This window comes from Lonchura striata, chromosome 16, assembly GCF_046129695.1.
Source record: "Lonchura striata isolate bLonStr1 chromosome 16, bLonStr1.mat, whole genome shotgun sequence".
In the NCBI taxonomy this organism is placed as follows: domain Eukaryota; kingdom Metazoa; phylum Chordata; class Aves; order Passeriformes; family Estrildidae; genus Lonchura; species Lonchura striata.
In genome coordinates, this window is record NC_134618.1 from 8,721,730 (window position 1) to 8,740,893 (window position 19,164).

A 19,164-nucleotide genomic window follows, 5' to 3' on the forward strand; every position below is an offset into this window, starting at 1 on the left:
TATATAAAGTGGTTAAGGAAATGCACTATTAAAAGGAATTGTAGAATATTCAGCTGGAACAATTACTTCATTATTGCCTTTGTGTTTATACAAATGGCTTGCTCTGCTGTGTATTGATAAACATAAAGTACAATTTAACCATTAAATTGTACATAAAACTACAATTTTACAGCCCTTTGTCTTTCTGTCTAAACTGATGACAGAGATAACAGTGAATTGCTCTATGGTGCAGATACCTGTGGATTAGCAGGCTTGGACTAGTTGCCTAAAAGGACAGGGAGATCATACAGCTTTTTAATCAACTCCTGTCAGTAAAAAGCGAGTGGGCAATGCAGATCTTCCTCTCTTCTCTTAAAACATTTTATCATGGAGTACTGAGGGTAGAGTTTTTGATGGACTGTTTTAAAGCAGGCACTATAGCCATTTAGCTGAAGCAGTGTTGAAGCCTTTTGCAGAGGAACTCCAAGAAATCTCAGAATTCCAGCAGCTAGAAGTGATGAACAGAATCCTGATCAGCTGGGAAGCAATCAGGCACAGCACTTGGAATCCATTACAGATGTCATTAGAGCAACGAAGTAATCATATCTTGGTATTTAGCTGCTGATTAAAAGTAGTTTGTACTCTGAATATTATTTCCAGAAGTTTTTCTTGATTACATAATCAGAATAGGATATCTATTCTTGGTAACACTAATATTGTGGTACAGTCACATGAAGAATTTTAAGTGATACCTTATAGTGCAACTATCTCACTGAATATAATTTCTATGAACTCCATGCTTACACTTGGATACACCATGACAATGAAGGATTTCCTTCTGAAGGTATTTGTGTGCATTGAGTATAATATAATTTAGTATGACAAAAATGGTAATCTGTAAAATAATATTGATCAGATTATGTGTTTATTTGCATTTTTCGAAATATCTAGAAATTTATTTCTAAAAATGTTACTGTTCTCCTATGAAGTTGGAACTTCCTGTTTGGTTTTATGAAAACTTCCCATATTGTTCCATTACCAATATACCCGGAGCCCAACAGTCCAGTTTCAGTCCAACAGCCAATTCCTCATCCATCTTGTTCTCTACTCATCCAGACTGCAACATCCCAGCTCCACAGCCATGTTTATAGAGCAGTGCCTCACAGTGACATCAGCCAGCACTCTCAGTACTCTTGGATTCATCCCATCAGTCCCATGGGATGGCCTGGGTTGAAACTTACAGGAGATTCTGGTTCCGTCCCTGGTGTTTCTTGTGCTCCTCAGCTCTGGGAGAACATTTCAGTGCAGGGAGGCAAAGGAAGCTCTGCTTGTCACTGCCTCACACAGCAGTGGGCTCTATTTTCTTTATTATTTTATGGCTAAAGTAGCAGCTGAAGCTTTTGCTGCCTTCTGCTAGTTGCAGCCCTCAGAGTGCTTCTCCTGACAGCAGCGCTGCATACCCAGGTACTTTTTCAGTATTCTTTCTTTCAAGTATGTCTTTGGTTCCAACTCCCTTTTATGTCCTTTTTTCATTGGTTCTCAGGCATGAGTTCCTCATTTAACCAGATCATTCTCCTTATAGCCTACATTTTTCTCTCTCCCACTGCCTTCCCTGAGTATCCAGAAGGACCATTCTTGTGTTCATAGGACCTTGTCTTTGAACACTTGTCAATCCTCTCAAATTCTTGCTTTCAGAGCAGCCTCACACGGAATCCTGTAGCTGATCCCTGAATAAGCCAGTGTGCTGTCATAAGGCCCCAGATGTGCTCTCTACCTTTCCTGCTCCTCTTGGGACCTTGAACTCCACCTTGGAGGCTGCTACAGCCAAGGCTGCCAGGATTAACACACCCCCCAGCACTTCAATGTTCGTGAGTAGTAGGACCAGGAGAGTGGGCCCTGGTTGGCCTATCTGTGTCCAGGGATTGTCCCAGACTGCCTGCTGGGTCTGTCCAGGGATTGTCCCAGACTGCCTCCTGGGTTCCAGATCTCCTGGATTGCTGTCAGCAGGTGTCAGGGACGTTCATATCCCATAAGACCCAGGGCAATGCAGAGACTTTTTCAAGTTGCCCATAGGAGACTTAATCCATTCATTTGCCCTTTTTGGGTGGTCTGTAGCAAAATCTCACCTTTAGTAGCTGAGCTCTTCCCCAGTCCTGACTCAAGTTCAACGAGGCTGGTGTCTGTTCCACAGATAGTGCCCTTCAAACTTGGGGCAAACTCCCTCAGCTTCTTTCTTGCTTGTCCTCCCTGTTCCAATTTAACATGACCGTTGTGCTTCCTTCTCCACCTCATACCTCAAGTGTAGACTGGTGTCCAGGAAACAGCATCAGCATTTCAACACCTTTTGTTACAGCAGCAGAGAATTCAGCTGCTGTCAGCCAAGGTCACAGTGCTGAAGCCACTGAGAAGCACTGACTGTGAAGCCAAGAATCCAGCAACTATTTTTAAGTGGCTGAATTCCTTTAGAGAAAATTATTTAACTGCATTTTTTTAATGATGCTACTGCTATCAGTGACTTGATAGTTCTCACTAGGAAAGTTAGTTATGTGATGTATTTAGTCCAGGTGTTTAATTTTTTTTTCATTAATTGTTCTGGCTACATGAGTAAAAGAAGACAGCAAGTCTCTTTCAAACTTACTTAGCTCTGACTGTAATAAAATGTAACTGCTTAGAGAATAAATGAAATGAGACTTGTCTAATAATGTGTATAATCACAAAAAACCTGATAGAACTTGATTAAGCTTGATCTATTAGCAGTGTGATAATGGATCAGTGAGTAAATAATGTTTATGCTTGCAGTTTTAAATTCATTTGTGTGTATATGTTAATTACAAGAAATCAAAATCACTGGAATTTACTATTACAGCACTTGAAATACACTGTGAACACTTGTACTAATTATTTTAGTTAATGTGAAGGTATAATAATCTCTAATACAAACATTCCCTACCCACGTCGTGCAGTGCTCTATAATCTGACATCAGTGTTTTCTGTCAATTAAGCCCAAATAGTTACATTTTTCTATATTTTTCTACCTTTGTTTTATATTATTAAATTGTTTAATTAAGGGTTTTCATATTGTTATTTATGACATGTATCACCATTTATACTTTTATAAATGTATATTTTTTAAGTAGAACAAACTAAAATATATTATTTTTTCTATCAGCTTTACAGAGCTGCAGTCATATTTAATAATGTTTTCTAATTGCTCCTTGGTGTGCTTGCTGTCTGTGTCTCTCACTCTCTTTGTTAGGCCATATTTGGATCGTAAGAGCTTCCAGGACTGTGTCTGTTACATATTTCATGTTTTTCTGTGCCATCTAATGTGTGTTTCAGGCTGTGAGCCCGGGCATGTGTTGCTACTGTGAATAGTTTAAACAGGAGGTGACAGCAAAGGTCCTGACAATAGACAAGCTGAAAACAGAGGTGTCCCAACTATACACAGCTCATTGCTGATGTGTTCGTGGTCATTGAGGCACTGCAGCCTTGAAAGCTGCCAGAAGATTATTTTGTGTAATGGGTGAAAAAGCAGCCAGGCAAGGCCCCAGAGCTTCAGCAGCTTGTGCTGGTGGAATGTACAGACTTACCTTCCACTACTGGCATCCTGTAAAAAGCTGTCATTGGAGACAATTGTCACTGAGAGAATCACTGTGGGACTATGGGAGATGCAAGTGCTCTCCCTGCCCAGTGTCCTTCCTCTGTCTCTCTCCCTGCTTTCTCCCCTTCAAGCATCGAGGGCCCCTGCCAGGATGTGTGGCTGTCCTGCTGCTGCTTCCCAGGGCTCCAGTTCTTCTGGGACGTTCTGGGTGCCAGCCAGCTCCCCCTGCCTGCCAGCTGTGCTCTGTGTATCTGTGTGTGCATCACCGCTTTGCGTTTCCCCCAGGAATTCACACATTCCGCTAACGCTCTTAACTCCTCCATAAAGCCTCAATAAGGCACATCAGCTCGGTTCAGCTAATTACAATTTTGGGCAACAGTGTGTTCTTTATGTGAAAAGTGAAACTGCTGGCTGCATGTCTCCTCAAAGTTATATACCCTATCCTGTCTCCCATGCAGTGTTTCTTCATATAATAAAGCAGGCAATGATGTGCAACAAGATTTTAAAAACAGGTGCCAAATGTTGGTATTCTGAGTTCATATTTAGACAGCAAGTAAGTGACAATTTTTCAAATCAGTACTTCTCCTTTTGACTCCTGCTTGACAATTTGATTATCAGAATATGAGATGAGATGGGCATACTGGCTTCTATACAATTAGTCCCTTTTATGAGCCGTGACACGTCCACAGAGGAGAGTGAAGTTATTTACATTCAGAATAGACAAGCTGCAGAGCTGAGGAAGATCAGAACTGATGGTTCTGGTGGCCAGACAGTGGTATGGCTTCATTTCTGTTTATGATCACTGTAGCATTTGAAAGCATCCTCTCTCCTGGGAGAATCACAGCTGGATTAGCTTGAGCTTCTTTCACATGCCCAAATTGGATGTGCAACTGCCATGCTCCAAAATATTTGTCTCTCTCTTTCTGTCAAATATGCAGTGCTTTAACGTGACACCCTCCAAAAGTGTAGTTTTTATAGACAATAAATCTTGAGACACAGGCTGTAGCATATAATTGCAAACACCTTACAGTGTAACTCTAAAAAAACCCCTTTAATTTGCCTAATTTTCTAAACTGGGGAAAGCACACACCATTGCAAATGTTCCTAGTCAAAGCATTATTGTTTAAAATCTATTTGTGAATGTTCTGAATTGTCTTACTTAAAAAGCCATATTGGGCTGGTCAGTGAATACTTTGTAAGTTGGTACATCCCAGGAAGTCTTACCTGTCTTTTGGTCCAGGATCCACTAAAAAGGAGCGTTGAGGAAATGTCCAATTTTATCACACCTGATAAAGTCCACAGTCATTTACCCATGAGTGTCCCTCCCTGTTAGGAAGCATTGCCCAGGTGTTTGCTGTGCAGAGCTGTGCATTTGCAGCTGCTCTGCAGCCAGCTGAGCTGTCCTTGGCGAGGCAGGTGCTGCACTCATGCTTTGCTGCGTCACGCGGGACTGGCGTGGTCACACTGCAGGGACGAGGTGTTGGGAGCTGGAGATCTGCTGCTGGTGGGCTTTGCACACAGGATGAGATAGGAGTGTAATGCTGAAATCTGCATGCAAATGCACAAGCTGCCATTTATACATTTGTGAACTGAATAAATTACAGAGAAATGTCAGGTCCAATTCAAGTTCTTAATGCTATATACAGTGATCTGGTAAGGCATTCCACAGAGGAAAAAAACTGTGAACTGCTTTTAATACTGCTTTTAAACTACCATTAAATAACCAATTTTGCTAAAACAAAGGATCATTAATTTATTTTTTAAAACTGGCCAGATAAAATTAGGCTGCACTGCTAGCCCTTAAGTGAGGCATATATATAAGGAGATATTTTGTCAAGTTTTAATTTTAACAAAAAATGTAATAATTCTCAAAAAAAATCCCTTTCTCATCTAAAAGGCAAGAGCATGAATGCTGGTGTTTGATTTGTCCGTATAATAGGCATATGAGCAGGTAAAAAAAAAAAGTCTTAAAATAGGCTCCACCCTTTAAAAATGGCTGTAAGCATTTCACCTTTACTATATTTGCTTTTTTTGCCATTTGAACTGTCTGCTTGGTTGACTAACAAAAGCAGTGTATTTTTTTAACTCCCAGCAGTGTGGCACAGCTGGGGAGGAGGCAGCTGTATTCCAGTGTCACTTGCAGTTTCAGCAAAATTGTCAGCTAAATCCCGATTCCTGAATCTTTGTCAGTGGAGAATTGTAATAGAGCATGAAGCAGAAAAGAAACAGATCGACTTTTTAGGTGCAAGGCAGAAGCAGAGGCTTTAAAATGTTTGCACTGAATCAGGGTATAGATAAAGGTTGTATTTGTTTGAGTGCAAGGTAACATTTCTATTAATATGTGACTGCCTGATCAATAGGGCAGTGTTTAGGTGTGACCTAATTTCCTGGCTGTAAGGTAATGTAATCTAACTAAACTCACTGCATCTATTTCTTCTGCTGTTGTAACCTAACTCTGATATGCTTGGTAGGATGGAATCCAAACCAAAATGATTCTTGGCTGTTTTCTTCTCCAGACTCTTACACCAGTGTTAATAATAGCTAAGAATTTGGGTAAGCAGCACATTATTTGTTAAATATCTAATAATAACTGTTTAAAGAAATGCCACTGTGGTTGCATAAATAAGCATTTTGTAGTAATTATCTGATTCTAGTAAAACCTAATGGAGCGTTGAAAGCCTCAAACAGCTTACTGTGAAATTAAATTTGCTCTAATCAGCCCAGAGTAGGGAAGCATCAGAGATCTCCACACAAGTCCAACAGGCTCAGATTGCAGAGAAACCACTGGGCTGTCAGAAGCAAATGTTTAATCGTCAGCAAGTATATATTTATTTGTATTTTAGACCTTGTTCTCTAGTCTACGGATGAATTTAGAAATCCAATTAGCAGATTGATATCTCTGAATATTAAAATCTTGGAGATGTAATTGGCTACACAATTTTCTCAGATCTTACATTTATGATACAAGTACTAGAGAGTATGAAAAATCTAGTATGAGTACTAGATGTTTTTATGAAGTTTTTTAAATTGTTTTGTTTTGGTACTAGAGCTTAGAGGGTTTTTTTTCCGTCTTGTGATGATTTCAGCAGAAGCACAGACCCAAAGGCAGTGATGGCCTGTGCTTGCTGTGACAGCTCTGTGTTGCTGGGAGATGAGCAAGGATAAGAGCAGAGTTGAGCTTAAGTGAAGGATAATACTTATTTTCACAGCAGAACATGGAGCAATAAATGCCAGGAATTAGGTTGTTATGTGGGCACCTGTGTGGCTGGCACTCAGAAAGATGTCAGCATTTGCAGTCATTATATTTAAGTCATGCGCTGAAACCAGGAGTAGTTGATCCCCTAATAGGTTTCCTTGTTCAGTTGGGGATTTTGTAATTGCTTTAATGTAATAATTGTTCATTATTAGCTTAAACTAGAGTTAAAATTTCTTCTTGTTTTAATTCCCAAAGTTATATAATAAAATTAATTCGTATTTTCATGTAGGAAAACTTCTGTGCGATCATTTTTTGAATCTCAGATTATTACTTGTTTTGAATATATTGAAAAAGTTACTTACAGCTGTAGACAAATGAGTATTCCAGATTCTGCTTTTCACTAATGAACTAATGAAATGAGGTTCTTTGTAAGTTAGACTGAGTAGTCAATCAGTTTGTTCAGGAGTGAATATAGTCATATTTACATTCTTTTTAACTGCATGATTTTTTGTTCATCATAAAATTGTCTTCAGGCTATTTGAAGATTAGAAATATATATGACTAAAGAAGAAAGTGGAGACATTTTAGCTATTACAGCACAGACTAAAGCAAAAAAAAAAAACCTGTCTCAAAACATGACCATAATGGGTTTATTAAAATGGATCAGCTTATTCTTGCATGTAATAATTTGGAATGATGCAGTGTGTTGCATTACTTCATTACAGCAGACACCAGAGGGAAAGCTTTTAAGTTTAAAGCAAGAACCAATGAAGAGCAGTGGTAAGACTGAACTTTGGTGGCCAGAGGGGTTTCCTTTCTATGCAGTGCCCGGTCCATGATCACATTTTTGTAGCATCCTAGGACACAAAAGAACGTGGAGACTGTAGTGTTTCATTCCACTCACGACCCACGAGAATCACTCTAATGGGATGATCAATTGTAAACAGATGAGTAGAGGGATGAGTGTGGCCCTGGCAGTCAAGGAGTCACCCATATTGATGAGGTGGGGAAGGGCAGGAAAGAAGGGAGCACAGTGAGGAACAGTGTCAGAGCTCTGGGGTGAGGGAGCTCCATCTGCTTCAGTGCTCTGAAGAGATGCTGTGGGTTGGTGTTTTGAAAAATGGCAAGGTTGGAGCTCAGGTATTTATGTTAATGCATAGCAATCAGATGCAGTTGCAGAAGGACCTGGCAGGTACAATGTGGTGTGGATGAATACCACTGGGTTTGGACCTGTGATGTCTTCCACGTGATGGTGTCACCAGTGGGGCTGTCCTTGGGGCTGTCAGCAGACAGGGACAATGTAGGATCTTCCTTGTAGCCCTCTGAGCTGGAGCTAACAGCCAGGTATCCAAGGCAAGAGCAGAGATGAAAGGCAGTCCTAGTTTGACAGGAGGAGCTGTTTTCCCACGGAGATGGAGGCAGCAGTTACATTTCCTCCAGTGCAGCTAAAACAGAGTGTGTTTGAGTATAGCCTTGGACTGCCCTCCCCTGTAGAAATTTAGTGCTAGGGGAGGTCCTTTAAATGGAGGAGTAGGAAAACTGCAGACAGTCATGAAAGCACATGAAACAGGACAAATGTCTCAAGACTCAAAATAGTTAGACTCTGAATTAAGCAATTGTGATGCACCGTAAGGCCCAGGAAAATGCACAGATCTATCTGTTGTTGTTTTTAACAACATCATGTGATTGCTTTCAACAATAATTAGTTGTCCTTTGATGTCAGAATACTTCTGGTAGCATCATAAATTACAGAAGGAATGGGCCCAGTGTTTTTCTAAATATTGTTTTCATAGCTGGTGTTTTGACATTTTCTATTTTGCTTTTATCAAATATAGGTACTATTTCTGTTTGATATTTTGTATAGTATTTTTGTCTGCAATGTATGCAGTCTCTTGGGTTAAATGTTAAACAGATTGCAGTTGTCATATCGGGGCCTTCCAAGAGTGTTGCTGGCATAAAATTTGATTTTTCTTTTTTTTCTTCTTCAAACTGAAAATTTGTGCTTTCCATTAAAAAACAATGTGATTGCAGTTTCTCTAAGTTTGGGACACTTAAGATACATTAAAATACTGAGACTAAGTAATGAGAAATCCAGGAAATGACTGTGCCATATTTTTGCATATTGTTAAATTTTTTGAAGATGTGTGAGCTAAAGGCTTCTCTTGCCTTGGGGGAGTGCTTAGACTTCACCTAACACCAAGACAGGAATGCCTGGGGGTACCACTTCATAATGCCATCATAAGACCCCCTTCCCCTCCTGATTTATTTAAGTAGAAAAACTGGTGCTATTGTTAATTAATTGATAATTTTTCATTTGGAATACTTCTGGAGGAAAAGTTACAGTGTTATTGGGGTAACTGTATGGGAAGGATTGTGTTATACAAAAATTGTCATCAGCATTGCAGCTACAGCTTGGGGGGAAACAAGGCACTAAGTTGTTTTTAATAGCTGGTGCCTTACAAACACTAAACCCAACCCAATCTTAGAGTGGTGCACCCTTCTGTGGAATACCAAAGAAAACTGTAATTAAGGATTAGCATCTAAAGGATTATTTATTTGGCAGAATAATCTGTAATTCTGCTGTCTGAAGACAGCTCCAGCAAAAGTCCTGTAAAAGTACTGTCTTGAAATCTGTTCTTACAGTGTGTGAAGAAGGCTGGTTGTCTTGGTTCCTTTAAGCAGTGCAGGACAGAACAGTGGAGCTGTTGAGGCAAACAGGGATACACAACAGAAAACAGGCATGGTGACATTGCACCTTCATGCTCCTGTTCACATCACTCAGCTTTCAAAAATGATAGACTGGGAAGCTGTGGAAAATTGCAGACAACTACACCAGCAACAGTACTCACTTTCATGTTTTTCATAAAAGCCAAGCTGCCCTTTATGGACTATTAATTTGTGAAATCATTTCTCTCAGGGCAAGACTTTATTTACACAACCTAACATAAAGACAGAAAATTGTGGCCCAGGATTTAAAAATGTCACTGCACATGATGCCAGGATAAACATCACAGAAATTTATTTCAGTTGCATCTACCCTGGCACTTCACAAATATTTTTTTTTGTATTACCTTTTGGCACTATATTGTTTTCCTGGTCACCTATAACAAAGCTCCCTCTAAGCCAAAGAAATCCATGTCCATCAAACAGAAATGTTCTTCATAAAAACTGGAACAATTAGATATTATAGCTCGTTGCCTGAGAGAGATTAAAAGGATATTTTTTATGCTGTGGCAGGGACCACTTTAATTTTCCAGTGGCTTCCTTCTTTACCACTGTCTTTGTCTTCTTTCCCTGTTCCTTACCTCAGATGTGAAGTTGGGGAGGTGCTTCAGGAGGGCTCCTTGTGGCACATTGTGTGTTGTGGTGGTGCAGCTCAGGGCCAGTGGGACATCTGAGCCCTTCCTCCCCAGCACTGTACCCAGGGGTCCTGAGACATTCCTCCACTTTTCCCCACTTTTATCTCTGTGGGATTCTCTTCTTTTGAAGTTGTTTTGACCTTCTGCCAAGATGGTCAAGCCAAGATGCAGTTGTTCTAAACCAATCTCTGCTTAGTAGGATTTCCCAGGCTCTTGGACAGAGATCTTATTTTCCATTTTGAACAATCTGTTTTCTGCAATAAACACTGAATATGTTTCTCTGTTGCTATAGAAATAATATTTCATTAAATGAGGGAATCGGTGCCCTGCTGTCGACAAATCTAATCTGTTAGTCTCCAGAGCTTGAATTTCACCGCTGGGAAGAAGTATACATAATTCTGCAAATTATTTCTGTAACTTTTGCATAAATGTCTTTATACTCTGCAACTGTTAGCTAAATTTCCCAAAGTGGTAGCATGGAGTTTAACATGGTGTAATGTGTTTACATGGATCTGAACAGAGCCTTCCCCCTTTGCATTTCCTTGCTCTCCTCCCCCCATCCCCCATATATTTTCATATTTAGAGTTTGAGATTTCCAACTCTTTCCGTAGGAAAATGGAAAGTGGCAGTAAAAGCAGTGCTCTCAGCCAGGTTCCTTACCCTGTGGACAGCAGTGTGCCAGGTTTATTTCTATTTTTGATTTTATTTTTTTAAAATTCAGCATCTCCAAGTAATGTAGATGTGATCTGCTCTCCCCTACTTTCTAGACTTCCCTGGGTATCATATGCCCAATATTTGTCAAGTTACTCAAGATTTTCCTATAATAACTTTCTACCCTATGCAGCAGTTAAACCCAAGAGAGTTGTGGATTTTGACTTAATGCACCTCATATCAATGTCCTTACATTTAGCCACAATTTAGACCTGATATGTTTTTTTTTTCTCAGTATTTTTATAAAGCTGTGTAATTCTGGTAACAGCAATAAGGTGGTACTAAAGCCTGTAACTGTAGGGTATGCAAAAAAAAAATATTTTTTAGTAAGGGTTAGTGTTTGTCAACATATTCATCATGAGTATTTTGAAGAAATGGTAAAAACCCATTTTATCTCATAGTTGCAATACAGGAACCCATTTCTGCATTTCTGTGTATAAGCTATGTGTGTAGTTAGGAAAGTAAAACACAATTTAAAAGTATGATGATTGATTAGCACAGACCTGTGTGCAAGTGTGTGTTAGAAACCTGAATTCAGAGTTCTTTTAAAATCCTTTTACAGCTTTTGGTTAAAAAGTTGAGTGATTATTTGTGAAATGGGCCCATGCTAGATGTGTGTTATGTATTGCAGGACAAAACCAATTTATACATGTTCATTTAAAAAATTAATAATAATCATATCAATGTCCTCTAGTGAAAGATTAGTCTTTAGAAAACATAGGAAAACCTCTGTAATCATTAGAAGAAAATAACTACCATTTTAAAACTTCCTTTCTAAGTTTTTTCAGTGATTGTAAATCAATCAGCGAATACAATAAATCTTTGTAGGCTGGGACAAACTCCTGACATGAAGAAGAGTACTTGTATGGATATGCATATGAATATAAATAAATTGCAGGGAAAAGTAGCAAAGTACACAACTATTTTTTTTAAATTTAATGGCATTCTTATTATTATAAGAGACTCATCATATGAATAAGTCATCACAAGGCACTGATTAAATTTTTGCTGTTAAAATAGTTCTTTTAATGGAAAAAAAAAAAAAAAACAACAAAGCTTAATTTTGTTCCACAGCCATAAAATATAAGCCAGAAGTTGGCCTGGTTTTTACCCTTGTGCTGTTACACCATCCAAGGCTGCTACATTTTTTCACTATATCATGAGTCTGTAGATGAAAAGAATCAGCTGAAGCTCCTGGGGCAAAGCAGTGACCATGGCATCACCGCCTGCTCTCTGCTGGGTCCTGACCAGAGCCTGCCTTCAGGCCAGCTATTGAAAATGGCTGAGGCCTTGATAGGGAGGGACTGGGCTGGCTGGGTGTACAGGGATCAACTGGAGATGTTTTCATGATCACATCTAATACACAATATACAGTTCCATAAACAAAAACTAACAATGAAGGTGAGAAAAAACCCATAAACACTGAAATGTTTTTGTATTTTTTTTCCTTTAGGAACCCGATGGAAGAAAAACCAAGAGCAAGATTTAAAGAATGTTCTGAAAAACACTGACCAGGACATACCACTGGTATTCGTCAGTGGGAATCATGATATTGGCAATACTCCATCAAGAGAAACCATAGATGATTATTGCCAGAACTGGGGAGATGACTACTTCAGCTTTTGGGTTGGAGGTGTTTTCTTTCTTGTGTTGAATTCTCAGCTATACTTTGATTCTTCCAAGTGCCCTGAGTTAAGGCAAGCCCAGGATGCTTGGCTCGATGAGCAGCTGGCTGCTGCTGCAAGCCAGAAATGCAAGCATATAATTGTATTTCAGCACATCCCTCTGTTTCTGAGCAAACCTGATGAAGATGACGATTACTTCAACTTGGAGAAATCAGTTCGTCAGGAGATAATGGAAAAGTTTCATAAAGCAGGTATGTTCTCAAACTTTCCTACTCTTGAATTTTTGTCTCAAATTGTTAATGGCTCTGCTGCCAGACAAAATATATTTAACTTAAATGGTCTGTTTTCAAGGAATTTTTGAATACAACTTATAAGCCTCATTGTTTCCCATAGATCAAAATTATCAACTGAATCTACTCACCTGTAATAAGTATCAAAGAAAATTTAAAACTTTGAGTGAAAAGTAAACAGCTAAACATGAAAAATTCCTTAACATAAATAGCAAGGTTTCAATTGTTCAAGTACTGGCAGATGCAAGATAACCTGAGTTTTTCCTGCCTACAGAGGGGAAGATCAGGTATTGCCATAGGAGAAAAATACGGAATTTATGTTTTACATAAAACATGGAAACAGAATTCAAAATTACCTTGGAGGTTGCTTTCTCCCACACTGAGCCAATTTTAAACCAAGAGTGTAATGCACCCCAGATTTATTCAGTGTTAAAACAAGTCTTGCTCTGCTAAAATCAATCCTTTGCACATCCATTTCTAATAGGGGCCATGTCTGGGATGAAGGGCAGGTGGAGCATGTGCTAAATGAGTAATTGTACCAAATCCCTCAGCTTTGTGTGATGCCACTTGAGTCCCATGGAGACAGACACAGTACACAGCTACTCCTTCATGCTGTTCCCATTGTTTTCTGGTAATTGCCTTCATGTTCCTGGAGTGTGCCAGTCTCTCAAAATTTCCTGCCATCACTGCATCAGAATGTCATTTTCTCTGTATCTATAAGAGAGCACATTATTTGGATTACTGAACAATGCAAATTTTTATGATCTTTTTCCTAATTTACCATCTGATTGTTAAGCCTGGCCTCATCCAACTCAGCCTAATTTCCAAGCTCTCAATCTCCTACTGTTTCCAATCAGTGGGGCCAAAATTCACAGCTATCTGAGGGCTATCCAGGGCACTGATACATTTGCAGATTCAAGATTTACAGGTGGGGGTTTTTCCCCATAAGGAGACACGCTGAGAACATCTCATACCTTTTTTCATTTTGTGTCAGTGTTAATATAGTGGGAAGTGTTGCTCTTGGAGAGTTGGACAGCTGTGACTGCCTGTGTACCATGGACTGCATTACATCCTAGTTCAGTGGTGTATCCCAGGAAATTTGCATTAATGTGGGAACTATACAGTTCTGTTCTAGGATTTTTTGTCATCCACTTCTTTTACTAGCATTTGACAACACTCAGTACTGGGAATATAATTCATCAAGAGGTAAAATAAACATTATTATTGTGACATCGTTGTTACATTGTGGTGTTTCCTAATAGGGTGTCCAGAGGCTTAACCAGAAATTGGGAAAACTTCAAATAATTGGGGAAAGGAATGGAATGGGAAGTGAGCAATACAACTCTAGAGAAGAAATTCCCAAACTCCTTTCTGTGCCACCTTTCTGCTCCCTCCATCATTTCTCCCTGTGTCCCTCATTCCCATCTCTAATGAGTTGTTTGGTTCCTTAATGAGTGTGTTTAAACACTGATCTTTGGCATGCTCATTACTATACACTGAGTCAATAGGTAACATTTGCAAGCCAATAATCAAACATTTTGCTAATGAAATGAATACAGAGAACAGGCAGCTCAGTAACTCAGACTGCTGAGAAAAATGAGCTGAATCAAAAGCTGGCTCAGAGTTACCTTAGTAACCGGTGCGTTCTGTTTCCATTTTATTATTCTGTTTAAGAGCAGCTTTTGTGAGACCACAGAGGTCTCAGTGGGTTGCAGAGAGGCTGTTGGTATGATGGTGTAGAGGCACAGAAATGCAAGGACACCACTAGCTTTCTGAACCTCTGCTTTGCCAAAGAATAATCAAGTTTAGGACATCATTAGACAAGAAATTGGTTTTCCCCCAGTTCATTTAATACATTCTTGGAGGATTAAAACACAGAATATTGCCAATGAAATCCCAACATACTTTGCTTTTTTAAATTTAGAAATTAGGTATAACTATTTATTATGGAAAAAAAAGTCAGTGTGCCTTTTTAGACCACCAGGCTGCCACTGTTCTTCTCCCCCAACCTGTCAGCAGTCCTTCCTTCCTCCCTTCCTTCTGCCTCTTGCTGTTTCAGTGCTTGTAACCATGTTTGTTGTGTCATTATGTCAGTAACATGCATGGTTTAGGGTGTTTGGCATTATTAGATGGGCATCATATTTCAATTGTTTGTAACACAGGATCAAATATGGAATTACCACAGTTCTCATGTTTATACTTTTTCTAGAAGTGTCAAACATGGAGCCATAACTCAACAGGTTAGAGAGGTACAGGAAGGGAAAGATAATCTAGTCATTCAGATCTTCATGAGAACAAAGAAATTCATATGGCTTGTGTAGGAAATGGTCAGATACTTGAGTATGGTTATATTGGTCATACGGTCACAGGTGCTTTAAACTGAGGTATGCAACTGCAGAGAATTCTTATTTTCATTCCAAAGCCCAGATCTTCTGTCGTTATTATCTTCTAATCACTCCTGTGTTACATAATGGTTTTGGTGTAAGTATCTGCTCATTACAAGCAGAGATAAAAGACTAGCTGTAGAGGCTACATCTGGTATGAAATACTGAATTACATTTCTCACATTAGAAGTGTCCTTAACAGTTGGGCTAATTAAAGATAAAATCATGTCCTTATGATAAATATTTATAATTGAAAATCTGGCACTTGTAAATATGTATTACTACTGTGCAATGTTAAACCATACTTGTAAGCTGCATGTGTAAGAAATCCTGCTAGACCATGGTTTTTTTAAATGCATTATAAGAACTGTTGTCCTTGAAAATGTGATTTTGGTCACAGTGAAAACCAGCTCAGTTGAGAACAGAGTTTAGCATTTTAGTAGAGATACCTTTCTGAAGGTGTATTGGTATAACTTCTGCAAGTTAAGCCAAAGGTGTCAAAGCTCTGTCTCTTCTACATGCAGACATTAAGTACAGAAAAAACCCATGTGCAAGAACTGTGAAAGAGCTGACCTGATGTTCTCATCTGTAAGATCTGCTGGAGTCACTCAACTCTGCTGTGTGAAATGCATATTCATCTTTTAAGGATTTTACAGTGCTGATATAAATAGGTTTCCTCATAGCATTGTAGGGAAAATAAAGAAGTAGTAATGGTCTAGCCAAAAATCTGGTCTGCAAGTCATGTGTCTTTGATAAACATAAGCAGCAAATTAAGTTTTCAAATCAGGCAGTTTATGTAATAGAAGACCTACTTTTTCTTACACATCTCACTCCAGTAGAATTTTCTTAGGACATTAAATATTTTTTTTTTCTATGACCTGAAAAGTATGCATATTTTTGGTGAGCTATATACAAGCTTTTAAAGACTTTCTGTCCTTAGAACCATCACTGGCACACTGAGCATTACTTAGATAATAAAATATAGTAATAAATGTTTCTTAATAGCCCAAATCAACTAAAGCATTTCAACAAATGTTTAAACATTATTTGGGAGCTCTGTTGAATAAAACCTAAATTAATAGATGGTTTTTCAGCAACACGGTTGAAAAGAGATCTTGTTTCAGAGTTAGATTAAGAATATGTGGCCTATGTAGCTGAGAGATGATGCATCTTAGAGAAAAAAACTAGACCATAGATAGAAATATACAGGAGGAAATTCCCTACAGTCTTCAGCTTCTTTTAATTAAAAAGTTTTAAATTCACCCAAGTGTCTTAAAAGTGATTTTTCAGATGTGGTTAAAAGTACTTAATATGTACATAGGGGCAAAAATATCAACCTATCTTCATTAAATGGTGTATTTCTTCATTATATTTGTGACTTGGAGGTGCTGTAACTTCTAACACCTTTATTCATTAAAAGAGTGTGATGTTCTGTATTCTCCTCTTAGAAATGTTGTGACAGGAAAGCAGTGTTGAAAGAAGAAGAAGCTCTCAGAACATCCACAGATGAGATATATTTGAGCACAGAATTAAAGCATGGAGTGTTGAAAGCTGTTGTTTCTAAAATTTACCAGACAACATATGCTATGTTTCATTATTTTCTTTGTTGTGTAATCATAGTTGACAGGGGAGTAATATTTTCATCTTCCTGCCATTGAGACCTCGATTTTGGCAAAGCCCATATATTGAGTGAGTAATCTCAGTGCTTACGTGTCAGTATTTAAGTTAATTTAAATATTCTCAACTTCAGTGATTTAGATCAACTTCTTTCAAGATTGCAACATGCACTTATGGCCCAGGTAGAGTGACCACATGTGATACATTCCATGTAAGAACAGTTCCCCAGGAATGGTAGTGTAACTCTTGCATGGACATACACAGACATAGATTTTTTAAATTGTTTTTTCAGAAACTCAGAAGCAAATACAAAGTAGATATAATCTGTAAGGATATTAAGTAATATTTGTTCTCAGAAAAAAAAAAAATTATCCACTGGACTAAAGCTTCTTCTTGATCCTTAGAGCACACAGCAATCCAGGACTGTTTGGGGTTTGTGTCATCTCTGTAAGAAAGCATCAGTTTCAAATGGAAAAAAGTAGGCAGGCATTCACAAAAATGAACTTGAAGGACAGTGACCTTCTAGAGACAGGACCTCTAAAGGCTTATTTAGACCAGTGCTCTAATTAGGTGATCTGGAATCACCCTCTGGCTGTGCCTGTTGTTTGTCCTCTGATTATGTAGGAAAAACAAGTGACACTAAAATCCTTTTCTATATAGTTCTATTTAGTATTGTCTTATAGAAAGAAGTCCTCAGTATAAATATACTTTTCAAAATAATATTTCATCTCCTACTTACACAGACCAACTGATCACCAGCCACACCAAACTCCTGATTCTTTAGGGTACAAAGCAAATTTAAGGCAGAGGTTTCCTGCACATTTGCAGGATGTTTGCAAACAAGAGTGCATGGGATATTTTTAATGAGATTCTTATAGAGCTGTGCAATGTAAATTCTGATTACTCAGTTCTCTTTTATTCATACAGCTCTTCTGAGGAGGAAGGACAAGAGAGGGCTTCAAAAGGCCCACACAAGATAATTCTATATGCCACTGAGGGCTGACCAAAGAGCTTATGAAAGGGAGGATGTTGATCCCCAATACTTACCAGTGGGACTGTTTCCTTCTATTGGTGCTTTATTGGGAAATTATTGGGTTTTGGTTTTTTTTTTATAACAGAGTCTGAGAGCTGCCTGAGCACTGAGCAGTTAACAGTGCTGTTGACTGATGCTTTCTCATCTTTGTTTGCTGCTGTAACACCTGCTTGGCAGATGAAGCAATGGGAGCACTCTGAAATTGCAATGAGATAAAATCAATTCTATTCCACTGAAGAGATTTTGTTTTCAATGACTGCTAAATATTATTATTCCTTGTGTAGCACTGGAGTCTTGAAAAGATGAGATACACCTCATGCCCAGGGGAAAAAAAAAAGGTGCAGCAAAAAACGCCCATGGTTAATGTGGCTCTTGTGGGGAAGCTGAAAGAACATCATTTTGGAGTGCAAAATTGTGGCAAGAGCAGGTATTACTCTTGAACCAACCACATTGTTCAGCACTTCAGACAGCAGCTGTACTCTGCAAGTGAAAGGAAGCCAGAAAATCCAGTTTGTGTCTGATACTCCAGGGAAAATGTTCAACATCAATTTATCCTTATGACTTAAATGGTTGTATTTGCCAGAAACACTGCCTTTTACAAAATACCTATGTACTCTTACCTGTGTGGGGGTACATCTCAGAGTAGCATCTCCCTGTGACTGGATACTTACTTGGTTCTCCTCTCTTTGAAAACTAGGAGAGGGTACAAGAGTGTTGATAGCATTCAGATCCTCCAATACAATTTAATGCCTTTACAGAACTGCTTCACCTTTTTGCTCCCACGAGCTCTACTCGTGTTCCTCCCTATCTCCTGCACTTTTGGGGACAAATGTATCCAGGATCAGCTTTCCCTAGTCTGTCCTCTTTCTTCAGTCCTTGACTGAAAAACAGATTTATGTGATGACCCAGGGATTTTTGGATAAACATAACTCTATATAAAATCTAATTTTATCATTAAACTTGAAGAGGTAACTGAAAAGCAGAGTAGTGCAACCAGAATGAGGATCTCAATAGCCCAGTCTCCTACTGCTCCCACTCCCCAGACTCTTGTGAAGGGCACAGGACAGAAAAGTGTATAATGGTATTTTTTTCCAGGCCTCTTCCCACCTCCAAGATCTTTTTCTTTCAAGGACTTACTGTGTTATATTAATGTTACCAACATAATGCTATTTAGTAATTCCTCTCTAGATTTGTTCCGTTGATTTGTGAAAACTGCCAGCTTTCACAATAGTCTGCAGGAGGGAATTTCATGTTTCACAGCATTCTGAAGAACTGTCTCCTTTTGTTTGCTTTGAACTTCACCTGCAGTCTGGGTCCAGAGCCACCGACCTGTACATGAAATGCAGGGAACACTGATTCATGTCTGCAG

The 19,164-nt window shown here is 38.8% G+C and overlaps 1 protein-coding gene across 1 annotated transcript in view; it reads left to right on the forward strand.

The window, feature by feature from the left end:
* CPPED1 (calcineurin like phosphoesterase domain containing 1) overlaps nucleotides 1-19,164 on the forward strand; it is a 39,277-nt gene that overhangs the window by 12,088 nt on the left and 8,025 nt on the right. Inside the window, exon 3 of the mRNA XM_021539835.2 lies at nucleotides 12,300-12,722. Within this exon, the coding sequence (XP_021395510.1) occupies nucleotides 12,300-12,722 (423 nt within the window). The remainder of the gene's footprint in view (nucleotides 1-12,299; nucleotides 12,723-19,164) is intronic.